Source organism: Puntigrus tetrazona, chromosome 9 (genome assembly GCF_018831695.1).
Source record: "Puntigrus tetrazona isolate hp1 chromosome 9, ASM1883169v1, whole genome shotgun sequence".
NCBI classification, from domain to species: Eukaryota; Metazoa; Chordata; class Actinopteri; order Cypriniformes; family Cyprinidae; genus Puntigrus; species Puntigrus tetrazona.
The window spans coordinates 9,676,708-9,694,587 of NC_056707.1; the positions used below are offsets into that span (position 1 = coordinate 9,676,708).

General features: G+C 39.3%; 1 protein-coding gene across 1 annotated transcript in view; it reads right to left on the reverse strand.

Annotated features, from left to right (window-relative positions):
- Window positions 1-546: 546 nt before the first annotated feature.
- The window catches only part of igsf3 (immunoglobulin superfamily, member 3), a 126,339-nt gene continuing 109,005 nt past the window's right edge, over window positions 547-17,880 (reverse strand). The window contains exons 7-9 of the mRNA XM_043249536.1: window positions 7,096-7,506; window positions 3,912-4,334; window positions 547-3,542 (exon numbers count right to left, since the gene is read on the reverse strand). Of these exons, the coding sequence (XP_043105471.1) occupies window positions 3,292-3,542; window positions 3,912-4,334; window positions 7,096-7,506 (1,085 nt within the window). The 3' untranslated portion in view covers window positions 547-3,291. The remainder of the gene's footprint in view (window positions 3,543-3,911; window positions 4,335-7,095; window positions 7,507-17,880) is intronic.

The window sequence follows — 17,880 nt, forward strand, 5'->3', positions numbered from 1 at the left end:
TGCTATAATAACACACCAGCCTACAGCCACCCGACTCATCCACCCCACAATCCAAAGCATTTGACTTTACCAGACCAGATAAGACACTGCAAGATATGTCAGATCCAATTCTCACCTTCTTAAGAGACAGTACTTTCCACTCCCTGCAAAAGCCCTGGAGTTCAAGAATGGAAAGATTCACCGCTCTTGTTATTCATTAAAGTGAAAGGGACAGAAACCCTAATTTAAGCACCTAAGTTAAGCTGAAAGTAACTAATAATTGTAAACGCTGAAGCTTATCTTAATTTGCTAGTTCAAGCAAAAGTACAAATTAATTCATATTACATACTTGTAAGACTTCAATTCTTCAGTGAAACTCAAAAGATGATGTATTGAATTAAGAGGCTTTTTGTTGAAGCAAAGAGAGTAAATGGGGTCCAATGTTGGTGGATTTGAAAATTACATCTTTGAAAAAGATGAGCAAATATTTAAACTCTCTTTTTAGATGCTCCAAACTAACATTTGCAAACTGGTCCAATACAATTGATACATTATATAAACACAATCTGTGGTGCACTGAACGTTTTATTGCAATCAACTGACAATAGCAAAGTGCCTTTCATAATAGCAATTGCTACAATTTAATAAAATAAGTATAGATATAAAAAACACAAAAAATGAACAGAGTACAACAAAACACATAAGCATAAAAAAAAACTATGGCAACTTCTTTTTTTAAATATTCAGTGCACTATTTTGGTTATTTAAAAAAAAAAAAAGAACATAAAAACCACCACTTGAAAAAGCAGCACTGGCTGAACTGAACACACATCAACACAATATTTTTTGTTATTTGTTTTGTTTTTCTGCAGCTATACTGCCAGTACACAGCCATGACATGCAGCCCTCGAAATGCATTTACAACATTGTGAGAACATTATGATTCAGCTGGGCATGTTGAACTACAAAAACACTATTTAGAGTTCTGAATAAGTCTGTACAGATTGAACGACAGCAGAACCGCAATATCACACCCAATGTCACACTACACATCTCCTGCTCGAGGAAGGCCGACCTATTTATCAAACAGAAGTTTGCATTACATTTGAGAGTTGCTGTGTTAAACTGACTGAACAGGTGCTTTGAATCAGCGAGGCCTTCTTCAAGGTAGAGATGATGAGGATGCTATTGATCTGACATGATGTCACGACACACAACTTTCAGACATTAATAAAATGTCCCCCTTACTCATCGTCATGCACTGTACAGTTCAACAAAATTTAGTAGATAAAGAGCGCTAGATCACTGTGTCATCTGTATGAAGATTCTCAGACTGGTTCAGAATTACTTCCCATAATCCTCTAGGCCACTGCGCGCAAGTAGCCAAGTTATAGTTGCCTAAATGTTTGCTTCTATTTCTGTCACGTTCTGTCTATTCAGATTTATGAGGTTCACGTATTCTATCTAGGAGTTTTATGATTCAATAAATAAGACTATCACAAGCTTTGAATGGATCTAAATTTCATTTACAGAAAAGCCGCGATGTTGACTGTTGAGATCATATGAGGGCGGCAGCGACCCAGATGATACTCTGTGGGAAAGTTGCACTGTTCACAGATCTTCAGGTGTCTATAAGTGAGACACATCCAGTTTGGTGTCAGAACGCAGGTCGCTGTTACTACACAACACGTTATATTTCATAGTCCGTGTTGAAATAAAAGAAAAATTAACATAAAATTCATTCACGCTACAGCTAAGCTCTAAATGCTTTCAGTATAGAGGTTGAACCTTTCTTGAATGGAACGGGACTAGTGTGGACTGCAGAGCAAATGTGAGGATCCTAGCATCTTCAATGGTAAAATATGGCAGTGTTTTCGAAGTGTTCATGGAGACCGACGAAAATTTAGATGCTAAATGTTCATCCTCAGAGATATAGTCACACTAGTAGGTCTTCACAGGTTACAGGTTATGACACTGCGCAATAAGGTTTCACAATTTTTTCAGCAGTAACACAAAGATCGGGCACCATATTTCAAACACAAACCAATAAAGAGAAGAACAACAACACTTGATGTGACTTAGAATATAGATAAAACAAAAATGTCAAATCCCTTCATAACTTATATAACTGCTTTCCTTCTTGATCATTACAGGGCACGTATGATGATAAAAAGATCTTGGCACTGAGAATGTCCCTTGAGTCTATAGTGTCCTGTCTGCCGTCTTGGAAGAGAAAAGCCCTTTCATGCCCCCTTTTGTTTCCATTCAACCTTGTACTAAAATACCAGGATGCCAATGCTCACCGAATGTGGGTTCAGTTGCGTATATATACACAAACAAGCACACACTCATATACACATCAGGGTGTTATAATAAATGGATCTCCTTAACATTGGAAAGGTCAAGAAGACTTTGAAATGAAATGGGCAATTTGGGGCCATGTAGATACATCTGAGCACCAGCGATGAGGAAACATGTCAGCGTAGGAAGCTCACTGTCTTTTCCAACATCATGTTACCCAGATCTAATCCAATTCAGTGTCTTTGAATTTGTTGCTTTTGAAGTTGTATTGGTCTTTGGCAGTGAGGTTGAGCTGGGGTTTGTGTATATCCATGAGTCTGTGGGCAATGAGGGCTCTCCATAGTCTATATCCATCTAAACAGAGGCAGTTCTCAGGTCAGTTCTGTGGCACGTGCACACAAACAAAATCAATATACATCCATTGTCAGCTTTCAGAGTTTTTCTGAGGGAATATTGTCCTTCTCTTCCTTCATCCATACACCATTGTCCCTAGAAACGTTCAAAGTCCAGCAATGACCTTCCAGTCTTCTGAAGCAAAAATATGCACAGACAAAATAACAAATAATATGTAATGGTTTCCACCAGACTTCATAGACGGGAGTAAAAAAGCAAAAAGGAACTGCTGTTTCCGATCCCAGAGAGGAAAGGAATTGGTGTCAGTCGGGTAAAATACATCAAGGCTCACGGATACTGCCACCTCAAAAGAAAGGTTCTCACACAAGAGCATGAATGAAATCATATTTAAAAAAAAAAAAAAAAAAAAGATCAGGAAAAAGAAAGCAAAGCGAATGTCTAGGCATCAGCGCCAGCAGCCACCGTAGTCATGGCAACTTCAACTGAGGAAGGTCTTAGTCAGTCATATGGACGGATTGACAGGCCAGGCTAGAAGCCCAGATTACTTTCTGGTGGCCTCATCACGGACGAGGAGGAGAAGAAAAACAGAGATCGAGTCAGAGAGAGAGTGTAGATGAGCGAGTCTCTGAGCGAGACAGGGTCACGTTGGTGTCACTGTTACTCCACAGAGCCGGGGTGAAGGCTGAGGGCTGGGGGGTCCAGACAGGTTGGGGAATAGCTGAGATGAGGCTCTTTGATCCACAAGAGCGGCGCTCCGTTCTTGCCCTCCTGGTTCTTGCTGGAGCTGCGGGTCTTGTAGCGCACCAGCAGGACAGCAATAAGGAGGATGCCAAAGATAGGGAAGGGGTAGAAGAAGACGAAGTAGAACAGGGAATCGTTGGAACAAACCACTGACTGTAGGGTAGAGACTGGAGAGGGACAGAAAGCGTTAGAACAATTTAACACGGAAGTTAAATATGTACAAGAACAAAAAAAGAGCCTAACGGTTACTTTAGAAATGTAATAAATTACAGATTACAAATGATCTTTTTCAAAATGTAAGTAGAGTAACTATTTCAATTACTTTATTAAAGTAATGTAACTGATTTATTACTTAATTTCATTTAAACCGGGCAGAGGTAACTTACAGTAGTGCTTAATACTAATTACTGTCAGACTTCCAAAATCCAGCCACTACAAAATACGACTTTAGCATGTCTTTTTTCTTTGAGATCATTGTCATTGTTGGGTTTTAAATTGTAATTTTTGGTTAGTGCTTATAAAGTGCAAATGCTCACCCTGCTCCACAACATTAACAATGGTGACTCCAGAGTTGTTGGTGGCCAGGCGATACCAGGCATTGCGTGGGTTCAGCAGCCACTCCTCCACATGGCAGTAGTAGTTGCCGGCATCTCTGGATCGAGCTTTCTGGATGGTCAGACTGTACAGTTCTGAGGTGGTACGTTCAAACTGCAGGCGAGAGTTTGGACCAGGTTCCTCCGTAGGGCTGCAGTTGCCATTTCCAAAAACTGCATCATGACCGATAGAAAAGACGCACTCTTGTTCATCCTCCTCCTCTTGTCCTAAACGGTACACATACCAGGATACAGAGAAGCGGGAATCCTTTGAGGACTGGGACAGAATGCTGCAACCCAGCCGGATTGATCCATCTTCAGGTACTGTTATATTAGATTCTGCCTCCTCCACCTGCAACTTTACCACTGCAATAAAAGTAATAATAAAAATCATTAAGTGCATGACAACATTTCTAATCTTCTTCAAAGACTGGGGTAGCATCTGTCGCAAACTCACTGCTACATTTATATAGAGCCACATATTCTAGTTTAATTAAAGGATTTATTCAACCAAAAAGCATGACTTTTGTTAAACACAAGGAGACATCTAAATGTTCTATTTATCAAAACATCCAGAAAAAAAATTCCACAAAACTATTAAGCAGCAAAACGTGTATAATAATAATAATAATCAATCAATCATTTTTATTTATATAGTGCTTTTAACAACACAGGTTGCATTAAAGCACCTTTTATCATCAGATAAAAGAAAGTCGATATTAGGGGTGAGCAAATAATGATAACTATACCTAGCAAGTACAAAAATCATTTATATATTCCAACACAATCTACAATTAATGCTATTCTCAAATAATCTAATAATCTAAGGCATAAAGCATCCATGGATGTGGAACAAGCAGTTCAATATGTCACTCTCAGATGAAGGTGAGGATCATCACATTTCGTGTGAGAAGTCACAAGCTCCTTCAGCAGGGTCTTGAGCTGAGATCAGCTAAAAATAAGACTGCATTTTCCGGCACACTTTAAGGGGCTCCTCTTATCTTCTGCTCATGTAAAAGCAGTGCAATTTAACTTTGAAGATGGCAGATTACGAGGTGCTGAACCTTTCATCAACTATCTATTTGTAAATACATTTATATGGTTGCTATTTCGAGCAATCATGCAGCGGGGAGGTGGTCTGACACTCACACTTGCATCCCCAGGGAAATATGTCTGGAATTTAAGTGCATATTTAGATATATTATTGAGATATACACTGTGTATATACACAGATAGGAGGAAAAAATAGAAAGAGGTATAAAATACAGAATTCATGAAAGACAGTTTGTCTAAAGCAGTGCTGAGAAGATTAAATACTGTATGCTAGGGGAAATGCAGTCATGCTGAAGAATAGAAAATGCATGATGCATGAACAATATGCAAAATAAGGGCTTCTGTGATGATCAGCATGTCCATGTGAACATTAGATTTGCATTATTCATTTATCACAATAATTTATTACTTTTTGAAGTTATCCGACCACTAAAAATCAACCAAAAGTGCCACAATTCACTTTTCTTGACCTTGATTTGTTTCAGAAGAGCAGATGTCTTGACCACCTGTGCTCCTAAAGCTACTTGCTCAACAGACCCGAGGACAAACTACACAACAAAACGTGTCTGTGTAACAGCGGTACGTCGATGACCCAAGTGTAGTGCAGTAATATTGAAGAGCGGCAGAGATGTGGGGGCGCGATCTGTCCTTCCGGCTCCTCAAAGCTTTGATTCAGTGCTGTCAAAGAGGCCAGATGGCATCAGACTAATGCAGAACTCACAGACATTCACCTGAACCACACAAGACCTGCCTACAGAAGGTAGGTCATGATATTACAGGAAAAAGAGGGGACAAACAGATGAAGAGCTAAGGTGGTTTTTGCAGCAGGGGTCTTCACGGGCTGCTGCGCGGGGGGGGGATAGAAGAGCAGCAGCTGTGTGGCACTCAGATGGGCGTCAGGAGTAAAGCCGTTGGGCTCTGGCAATCGTGATTGTGTCCGTTATGAGGGTCTGACTTCCCCCTTGCCGCTTGCACTGTGAGTGTTAAGGTCTGTGGCCCATGTGAGGGGGGCTCCCCGAGGGGACTAATACGCTTTCATTTGAAGCGTACAAAGCCTGTGTCTCTCTTTATGTCTTCCTCTCATAAATGCGCACATGCTGATGAATGATTCAGTTTGGGCAGGCATGAGCTCAGGATGGCTGCGCTCCACGGTGGTCTCAGGGGGAGAATGTTTTCATGCTGCTCTTTCCGATCCTCTCATGCCAGATGGCCTGGTAAGCCCATGGGACTGCCACACACACCTACAACTGAATCTCAAAGGCTTCTGCTATAGGAATAAAGGCCAACTCGGCTAGTTGGGTGCCATTGTAAACACTGTCCAGCACTTTCCATGAACAAGATACAAAAAACGGACCAGGGAATACTTCTGAAAAACCTTTAGAAAATGTTGACTGTTAATTTCAGGAAGGCCTGATATGTTTATTTTTGTTTATTTTATTCAAGCAATTTCTGCTAGCCTGTTAAAAATTAAAGAGACCACTACAAAATGATCAGTTTCTATGATTTTACTACGTTTAGGTATTTCTCCCAAATCCCAAATAAACACATTGCAATTTAAAGCATTTAATGGCCAAAAATGACAACTAATCAAAAAAAAGCAGTGTTTTGGAATGGTCTATTAATTTTTAGCTTCAAAGCTATAGTTTAACAACACCAATTAGTGTATTTTCTCATTTTCTAGCAAAACAACAACAACATTTAAATAAAAAACTTAATAAAGAAAATTGTTTTCCACTTGAATGCATTTTAAATGTGATTTGTTTTAATTACTGCAAAGTTGAATTTCAGTCATCGCAGTCTTCAATGTCACATTATCATTCAGAACTCATTTTAATATTTCTTCTTTTCTTATTATCACTGTTGAAAACGGTTGTACTTAATTTTTTTTGTGGAAAGCATGACACATTTTTGCAAGATTCCTTGATAAAATAAAACAAACTGCATTTTTGTGAAATACATTTTTTTGCAACATTATAAATGGCTGTAACATTTAATATTGCGTGTCCTTGCCTAATAAAAGTAAGATTTTCTTTTAATAAATGCAGTTATTTTAAATACGAATATACGTTCTTACCTGGCTGTCTCACGACCACATGTGAAAAGCCGGAAGAGTCTTGCGCCAGGCGATACCAGAGTCCATCAGGGTCCATGAGCCACTCCTCCACTAGGCAGTAGTATGTTCCAGAGTCGCTGGACTCGGCACGGTGCAGGGTAAGGCCATACAGCCGAGGAGAGAGCCTCTCTGACTGCACACGGCTGCGGAGACGTTCCTCTTCAGCGTACGCTCCATACTCAAACGCTCCAGAGTGTTCGATCTTCAGCAGCAGCTCATCTGGCTCTCCTGCCTCGGCTTTACGTGCGTACCATAGCACAGCATGCTGAGAGTCTGGGCTGGTTTGAGAGGTGATGGAGCAGTTGACACGCACCCGACTGTCCTCCAGAAACTGCAGACTCTGGTTGGACTTGTGCACCTTCAGTTTACTCACTAAAGGAGGAGAAACCAAAAAATGGGAAACATTAGAACAATGAATACCAAGATTTACAGATTATTTAGACAAAATACATTTAAAAAAAGACAAAGGAGTCGCAAAAATATTCTTGTCTGTGAGTAATCTTGTGAAAAAGAAGTGCACTTAATTGCAATAAACGCACACTTGTAATATACTTCAAAAACTCTTTGAAAATAACATATTAATAAAATAATAGACCCCTTAATTAGTACACTGTCAGTACAGATTCAAAAAAGTGCACTTTGAAAGAATATCCATAGGAATCCACTGTTTCTTTTAATCAGAATGGACATTTGTTGTTGCTGAGAGAGTGCTGGAATCACTTGTTTCTAGATCAGGAAGAAATAAAATGTCACAAACATTCTTGAGAGAGCAGGGCTACGGGGATCCTTGGAATACATATTGGATTACTACAGGTGCGTGAGGTGTGACCGCCATCGGCAATGGCTGCCATTTCACACCAAGAGTGGATTTATGAGCAGCAGAAGATCTCAGGAAGACACAATGAAGACGGGAGACACACTTTTACACCAGCAAATAAAAGGTCTCACATACTTACAAATGTAGATCATTGATATGTGCAACTGAGAAGCATTCAAAAGTAAAGAGAGCAGATGTCCTACATGTGCGGCCCTGTTATTTGGCATCAGAACGTAGAAACGGTTCAGGCACACTTTCAAACATATTAAACATATGCCACTGCATTACTCCTCCCATTTTCCCTCAACACGCACACACACACACACATCCAGTCCCTTTTATAAAGAAAATACAAAATTGGTGGGACTTCATATGATTGTTTTTTTTCATATCTTTTATTACCTCAAATTAATGAGCATCTGTGAAACCTCACATTCAGTTTTTCCTGCTTTAATGGCTCTTTGCTAAAAATCCAATTTTCCACTGACACTTTGGCTCCAGTAATCCCCATCACGCATTTCTGCACTTCTAGCAAAGTCCCCTGATTCATCCCTAAGCCTGGACCTTCTCCGTGAATAACAGTAGCACGAACACTCTTACGCTTCTAACCAGCAGGCCAGAAACCCAATCCCTGCAGCAAAGTTCCTCAACTCAATTGTATAATGTCAAATATCGCCGATTTAACACAGTTCCTCTAAAGTCTTTTATTTATTTATTTGAAAGATTTCTAAAAATAAAACCACAAAGGAATTGTTGTTCCTCAATTTAGGCTTTTAACTCACCAAATATATGGGCTTTATTCCATATTCTTAAAATCCGCACCACAGAAAACTTCTCCAAAAATGCAGAGAAATCTATGACAAATAATTAATAATCACAATTGCATTTGATGTGACAGCTGTGCGTTTGCAGTAATACCGGCATCTGCTGACATACTGTTGTCATTGTACGTGCTATCAGGCCAAGAGCTTCTAAAATTAAAATGTCACACTGCAAAATGAGCTTTGTTCACTCTTGCAGGGCTGTCAGAGTTAATATCTCCCCACAGTTCAGCTTTAAAACAGAAGACTCCAACAAAACTGACAAGAATGAGTGTCTTCAGTTGTTGATGGTAGATGCACTAGATCAGGTGCTTGTTGGCATAAAGCCAGCTAACTAACTGTTAATTTAGCTTTTAAATAAAAACAAGTTACCTAATAACAAAAAGAAAGATCACTATGAGAATTAAAGTTCACTTTTAATAATATGCTACAAATGTTAGAGAGCCTTTGAAAGGAAGATGGCTCCTCACTGCTGGAGTAATGGTTGTTGATAATGTAGCTCCAGGAAGCATTTATCCTGTAAAAAAATGCAAAAACTGGCATCTTGTGTTGCCCTCAGACACATAAAACATTACTGGTTTTTGGGTGCACATTTAAAGATGCTCTCCCTCAGACATAAAACATTACTGGTTGGGTGCACACTAAAGATGCTCTCAAAGCGCTGGCAGTCATACCATAGGGAATCTCTACAGAACCCTTCCGAGCTAGCAGCTAATCGCAGGAGAATGACTCTTCAATCCTCTAAAGCAGAACCACAAATGGATGGGATTTCCACACAACAGATTTCTTAGTTTTCTTTCTAATTTCTCCGGTTTTGACAGAAAACAAAGGCTGAAAAAAGAGATGTCAGGGATTAAAGACCCCATAAAATCAAAATTAGAGTTATGTGGCTTTTAGTTGATGTAGTTTAGCTTTGAAGCCATTTATGTGCTAGTGTACTCATTAATGCTGAAAATGTACTTTTAGCAGATATATGCAGTTAGCATTTACAATTCCACTCATCTGTACAGCTAATTTTTCTGTCATTTTTTATGATCTTGTCTCGTCTTTTTTTAAACTTAATATGCTGATACACTTCAATTCAAGCTTCCTCTTTCCACAGGAAATACGTCAACGCAGGAAAGCTTAAAACTGTACCTGCAAGTTGAATCTTTTACAAATTTTCTTGACTTTGTTAGTCGCTGATTACTTCACCGATCACAGGTGCTTTCAGCATTATATGATATTCAGAAAATCATGTGTACAAACACGGTGTCATTTTCACTGTTGTTTGACTCTAACACTGCTGCACAATTAAATACAATCATGCAGTATTGCCCAGATTTACATAAGGTTATTCACAGAGGCTTTGAAATCAAAGAAAAGTTATGCACGGCAGCTCACAGTTGAGACACAGTTTAGTCTCCTGGGCAACAGAAAGGCAATACAGCGAATATGATTGGAAACATTTGCCTTCTGTTTCAAGCTCACTCCTGGTCAATGCCTTTCTTTCAGCATGATGCATAAGTGGACTTGGAGTGAAGGATTGATGCTACGTTCTCTCTCTTCCACCACTCAATTTTCTAATAAAGAAAATGAGCAGGGAGCCTTTGACAAGACGGAAATGAGGTCCATTGGTCTATGTACTTTCTGTCCTACAGCAGCAACTACCCTTTCATTAGCTCCCAAGAGTTCCAGCAGATAAGATTATCTCCCCACTCATATTAGCCATAGTTATGAATACTCTTTGCGTGGGTTTTCCATTATTCACTTGCTTTTAGGGTTACCCTTACTAGGTCTGAATCCTTCGGAGGGTGTCCTCTATGTGTCCTAATGAAGGAAGACGGCCAATTAAATTCTGACTGAATCCTCTCCGACTCCGACTCCACCAGGCATGATTAAACAATTTAATTAAACAAGATATTTGTTCTTGACAAAACTGCAAGCCATTTCATTTTTGTTGTATAATCGAATTAGGAAAATCAATAAATGTATGAAAAGCGAGAGAGGGAGAAGAAAGATGGGAGAGTAAGAGAGACTGAAAAATGAAGCAAATCAAGCAGCACATTTTAAACAGCTCAGAGCTTGATTAGAAGCAGTTTGTGACGGCTCTCAGACGGAGGGCGAGGAGGTGTGGAGGGGGAGGTTGGCAGCAGAAAAAGCAAACAGAGAAAATGTTTAGAGTGCATTTGTGATTTTCTAAGAAGACAGCGAGCCGCGTTCCCTCCTCCTGCGTGTGTCCAATTTGTTAGCCCCAGTTAATTACCAACACGCTGCGCTGCCGAGATAAAGATGCTTTTATTTGGTTTATTTATTGATGACACAATCTCCAAAGATAATGCAGCCTTCCCATCAAGAAACAAAAAACATTTATTTATTACATTAAGAAAACATTTATTCCAGTGACATCCCCAATGCACTGATTTTAAAGTGGCTGTATCATGAGGAATATATATATATATATATATATATATATATATATATATATATATATATATATTTTTTTTTTTTTTTTTTTTTTTTTTATCATTAAAACATACTATTACTCCAAGCAAACAAAATGTTCTCGCCAGTCCTAAAAGAGCATTTAATGAAACTAAAGGGTAAACAATATATTCCAGGTGAGATCTTGGGTAAAAGTCAGATTGTACAGCTTGTAGAAGCAGTCACGCAGCATGAATGCCACACTGCCAGAACTCTGTCAGATGCAATAAATGTGGCTCACTCAGTCACAGTGAGTTAGAAATAAAAGAGAAGGAATTAATGATAAAAAAATACTACATAATTTAAATAATTATTAGGCTGTTCCTGACTGGGTGTAGCACCTTCCACTTTGCACTTGCATTGTAAATGCATTTTTAACAACATCCTGGTCATTACAGTCTGATCTCAACAGTATAGGTTGTTATTTGAATGTCAAATGCAATTTGCATTTGCAAAAAGGATTTTATTGAAGGACAGAGCAGGCAAAAAATGTATTAGAACCAGCAACAAACATGAGCAGTTGATTAAGTGCAGTATACAACATATCACATGTTTGAATGCTGATCACTGATTCACAGTGGAGCAAAGGCATGATCCATATCAAGAAAATGGCTTTACCCTTGGCTCACCACACCAACAGACTGTAGCAGACCTAGTCAGATCAGTATTTTACCCTTGTCTGTGTCTTTTGCCATCTGTCGGGCTTGTTTTGGCTGATTGGACATGCTGAATCACAACTTGTGGGGTTGTGAATGCCCGGGAAGTGAAATACTGTAATCTGATGATTGTCCACCTTGTTTGTCGATGCATTGTCAATCGGCCTTAAAGATTAGTTCACCAAAAAATGTAAATTATATGAGCATGTGTTTTACTCATCTTCAGTCCTGGCACTTTTAACAGTTCAAAATACGGTAAATAAAGTGCACACAAATGTAATAAAACATGCCTCAAGCAGCTCTGGGGGGGTTATTGAAGGCCTCCTGTAGCGAATGCATGTGTTTTTTTTTTTTTTTTTATTTTAAGAAAAATATCCATATTTTAAATGTAATAAAATCTTTTCCGTCACTTCCGCTGTATTTGTCATATGCTGGGGCAGTTCTGGTGTATTTTTATTTTTAAATTTTAGCATTGCGTGAATAGTGACAAACGCGGAGAGAGAACAAAACTCCAGTCACGATTTAGGAGGACAAAGCGAGGATTCGTAAAGAAAAAAAAGTCAGGATTTCAATACAAGCCAAGAAGAGTTTTCCTTTGCTAAAGTAAGAAAACTTTGTTAAAACATTTCCCAAAGACACCTGCCCACTGCAATGAAAGGGCTTAGAAGTACCAGGACAATTTCTAATAAAAATCCGATTGGATTCACCTGAAAGAAGAAAGCCATATATACCTAGGATGGCTTGAGGGTCAGTAAAACACATGGCAATTTTCATTTTTGGGTGAACTAACCCTTTATGTTTATATGATTTAACAGGAACAAAGATTAAAACTAACATTTACGTGACCTGCCATGCAAACTGGATCTGTGCCACTAAGTATTTCTTATTCCATTATTAAAACAGCGATCTTTCAAGAGTTCTGTTGATGACACAAAAACACAAGCAGTCATTAGGGAAGAACAGTTAATCGGTAGCTGCTAATTTCAACCCCCACTGACAGATGAAGAGTCCTTATCACTGTCAATCACTTACAACATAATAATATCCCAGTTCATGCATATTTATGAGTTCCACAAGCACGTCTATTTGCCCGAGCACGAGTGGAGACTGGTTGAGGTGTACCTATAAACATAAAAGACTTTTTGGAGCTCTTTTTTTTTTTTTTTTTTTAAGAGGGGGAGAGGAGATCCATTTACTGCCTTGCAGATGTAAGTGGCTTTAAGTGGAGCAATGACAAGTGGAGGTGGATAATCATCAGAGATGGAAAGAGCAGACAGAGGAGTGCCTAAAAGGGATAGAAAAACTGAGAGAAGGGGAAAAAAGCGTAACATACTTTAAAAAGGGGAAAAAAGAGAATCAGGGAGTGAGCAAACGGTGCAGTAATATTAAGAGGCAATCGTTAAATCGCAAAACCGCTCACTTAGAACAGAGATAAGTTAGATAACCGAACAAAGCATTGCCAAAAAGAAAAAAAAAGTGAAATTGTGGACTGTGGAGTGGAGTAAGTGACTTTCAGTTGAAAGCACATCAAAAAACGTGTTTCTTTTTTTACGCAGCACTATCCCAAGCACATTGAAGGCTGGCTTAGAGCTCCAAACTTGACTGCTCTTCCATGAGCTCTTCTAACTGTTAATCCAAGCAGCAGAGCCTGAAATGTGTCATATTAACGTTCTGAAATGTGCTTAATCCCAGTGAAACAGATTGCATGTGTGTTTTTTGAGGGGTGGGAGGCTGTGTTCCCTCAGGAGAGCAGTTTAAGCAGATCCGCCTTGCACAGTAAAGAATGGGGCTTGAGCACTGCTGCCCTCCGTCTGCTACAAAAACATAATGGGAGCCTAATATCTATGCTAATGAGGCCGATACATCTCTGATTCCTTTGTGTTGCAGAAGGATTTCCAGCAGTCTTCCACAATGCAATTAGGGCTATATTGTAATTATGTGGATCTGTGCTCGGGCAGGGAGTCCACAGATGAGCCCTGTGTGTCCTGTGCCTCCTCCCCGCTTTAATTTTCCAACTTCTGTTGAGACATGTCCCCCCTCCCTTAATGTACAACATATGTGCGGGTTCTGGTCTGAGATGCAGCAAAACTGCTCTGTGCGGTTATGAGGGAACTCTGGGATTGCTGTGTGAATTCAGAAAGCATACAGTAAGTACACTTAGGTCTGCTAGAGTGGGCATCGGTGGCATGCGTTTATATGCACAGAGAGGGACAAATTCAACTAAATCCAGTGTCTTCTTTTGGCCGGAGTGAGGAATGAGGCTGAATAGCATCTGTTTAATGCTCTTGTCATTTTGCCCACAGGCCTTTCTGTCGTTTTGCACTCGGAGCCTCATATGTATGATAATCGGCAAAAACAACTCTTAGAAAAAGTAAAAAAAGGAATGAAACAAAGGAAATGAAGAATGAAAAGTCAAGTAACATTAGTTAGGGGGCTCAGTGAGTGATTAAAAGAATTTGTGACATCCTGAAAAAGTATGCTATAAGTGTGTGTAGTATGTTTATAATATGTGTATATATATATATATATATATATATATATATATATATATGTGTGTGTGTGTGTGTGTGTGTTTAAAGGAAGAAAACACACATACAAAAGAAGAAAAGAAAATGGTTGTTCATTTTAGCTGAAAACAGGTACATTTTTGGAGCTTTGCAAAAATGTAGGTAGATGCAGGTTTTCAATGAGCCTATGCTGCTTAAAATGCTATCTGTGTAGGCAGTTCATTAGGTTTTAGAACAGAGCCAGAGTGCAGGTGGGTGTGAGTTTGTGTGTACTGAAAGGGTTCTCTGTGAATCAGGTGGGAGACAGTGTCCTACATTTTGACCTTGAGCATCACTTCAGAAGTAATTAATTACCAAACCCGTATGAAATGATTTTGGATATGAATGCTTCAGAAACAAATGTGCTTCATCAATCTTCCATTGTGTCAGTGAATGTCATGGAGTAAGGTCTATTGCCTGGGCACTGGGATGGAAAATAAGGGAGCACAAAAAGCTCTAGTGATTGAATTAGGAGTAAAGAGCTTGTGGGCTCTGGGAGGAATATAAGGTGCTCCACAAAAAGGCTCCTGGGATACGGTCTGGAGAATACTGTAGATCAGTGCTTCTCAAATTTGTCAGGCCAAGTAGCACTTTTAATCAAAGCGGAACATTCAAGATACAGGTTGTACTGCCGACTAGCTGAAACAGCTCTAAAAGCAAGATTAACGACCAAGCATTTTAATGTCATATATTGATGAATATCAATGTTCATGTTATGAACATCAACTGTGGTGCTGTAAGACCTCCATCAGACTCTTAACTAGCCCTGTTGCATACCTATAGAAGGAACCTAAAGGAGCAGCATGTAAAATGGCAGATACTGGACATATTACTGAAAACGAATGGCTGTTAAAAATTCAGTTTTGGCGTTATTGAAAACAAACTACATTTTGAATTGTATTTACTACTGAATACTACTGTTTTTCTGATCAAATAAATGCAGACATGATCAGTGTTGGGGAAACTACTTTTAGAAGTGATGAATTACAATATTGCGTTACTCTCTAAAAAACAACAAATTATGTTACTTACTTTTTATGGAAAGTTACATTAGTTTTTAAATCTGGGCAGAGCAGGGCTTGTTTGTTTGTTTTTTTCATCTAAAAAGTTCTATTTTTAGCAAATGTAAAAGCCCTTTCACAACAAAAAGTGAAATTAATAAGCCTAAGGCTGATGAAAAAGAACATTAAAAGAACATTAGAATGCAGGAGAAGAAAGTTCAACACTCTTCTGCAAAAAAAAAACAAACAAAAAAACAGAAACGTTGGTTCAAGTAATTTTTGCTTATGGTGGAGCTGTTTCATCGAAGGCCAGCAGCAAAGATACTGATTAATAAAATTAAATTAAATACATAAAGGATATTTTTGTTATTTAACACTTAATTATTGCAGGTTTGCATCATATTCTGAGTTTACATTTCTCTATTCATTTTGAGGAATACTGTGTGCTTTTTTTAAAAATTAATGCATGTTCACATTTAGTTTAGTAATACAGTAACATGTTTACACAGCGCACAACTCCTCTGTACTTTCTTGATAATTCTACTCAACATGGGGTAGGAAACCTGTCAGTCAATAAATAATTAAAAAGTAACTGCCATTACTTTTTTGAAAAAAGTAGCTTAGATGTTTTCTTAAAAAGTAATGCATTATTTTACCAATTACTTGATAAAAGTAATCTGATTATGTAACTCCCTTTATAGTGTAACCCCCAACACACACTATGATGAATAGAGAAGAATTTTTTCAAGCACATGAAAAAGAACTTTCTCTCTCTCTCTCACAAACACACACACCCACCCACCCACCCACCCACAGGTGTTAACATGGCCACTTTGCAGTTTGATTCAAACATATTGCTACTAAATAAATGCATTTGATCTTAAAACCTCTTCCATCTGCCTCGAGGCGCTTGTTGTTTCAGAGTCAGAAGCTGGCCATTTTAAATGCCTCTTCCTTTCATGAAATTGAGCATCTAGATGCTACTTGGAGGCCAAACAAAATAATATCTCGCCTTTTGATGATGGCTTCATTTTCATGCTGCTCTTCTATTAGCACTTGGAATAAAATCGCAGCACACAAGACACTGATCAACACGGTTACTCTACATCCCACACTGCAGAAGACTACGCAGGCGATGAAACTCCATAAAAGGGAGGGCCACCATTATAGGTCACATCATGTAGCAGTGAAATTGGAAACAAAAAGTGTCACCATGCAGCCTGTGAATTTAGAAACCTGCAAATATGGGTCATAAGTGGAGGTTTTCCCAATAAACCTCCTGCTCTGAGAGGAGAACCACCGCTGCTGGTCACGTCTGGACAATTGAACTTGAACTAGTTTGGCAAAGTGGGGTGAAGCGGGATGGACAACGACGGTTCAAAGCAGACCGAAGCAGAACGTGAAGCTACAGGGTCTCGTAAAAGGAGAACGGGGAATGTGTATGGGAAAGAGAAAGGCTGATAAATCCTCGGTGCCCTGGAGGGAGATCGGTGTGCATGCTGGAAGACTGTGCTCCTAATGAAGATGGACAGCAGAGATCCATCCATGGGACACAGAGACAGCGCTTCTCCATGACAATTCAGATGCCGTCAATTACAGGCATAGTGAGAGCCATCAGCGGGCAGGATGACTTGTGCCCACTGGGTACGACAGGTGTGGGAGAGCATTGATCCATCACTGCCAGGACCCATTTATGTAAAAGACACTTAGCACTTTAACAAGGGCCACTGGGACAGCACTGTATTAATGAGAAAGAGTTTCAACAGAACCGGGTACAAGTGCAAACGGGAGAGAAAGAGAGAGAGAGAGAGCGAGAGAGAGAGAGTTGGAGACAGGGGAAGGAAGCTAATATTGATTGTTTGTTAATTATAACCCTTTGATTTGCTTTCAAGTTAATAACATGCATCTCGACATCAAACAATAAGATAATGCAAGGAAGCACTGTGGAATACTTGCTAGAGCAGCTAAGATAAGAGGAAGCTGTTTAAAATCTGATGACTGAGTCGTAAAACACAGTCTTCTTCTCTGTTTCACATGCATAATCCTGAAGGTAAGGATGTGTCTGGAGGAGGAAGCTTTGAGCTGACTACCGCCTCGGGTCTGGTGACACATATTCCCTGTAAGACTGGCTGGCTGGATCCAGTCATGGCTGATTACTGGGGGAAGCGAGTAACACAGTGGGAAGAAGGCTAACAGAAAGTAATGTTCAGCAGATGAAGCTTCGATAACTACAAAGGCCCTAGGCTAATAGCATGTTTGTCAGTGTGTTAAAGAATGTTAGGTTAACTAATTATCTGTGTGCATATACGCTTGAATGTTTTATGATTAAACATCAACAGTGTGAGGGCCTTGATTGTCATAGGATGCTTCAGAATTCATTTTAATGTGCTGGTCTACTGCCCAAGAAATGTCTCGGTAACATTTTCTCTCACAGTCCTGTTC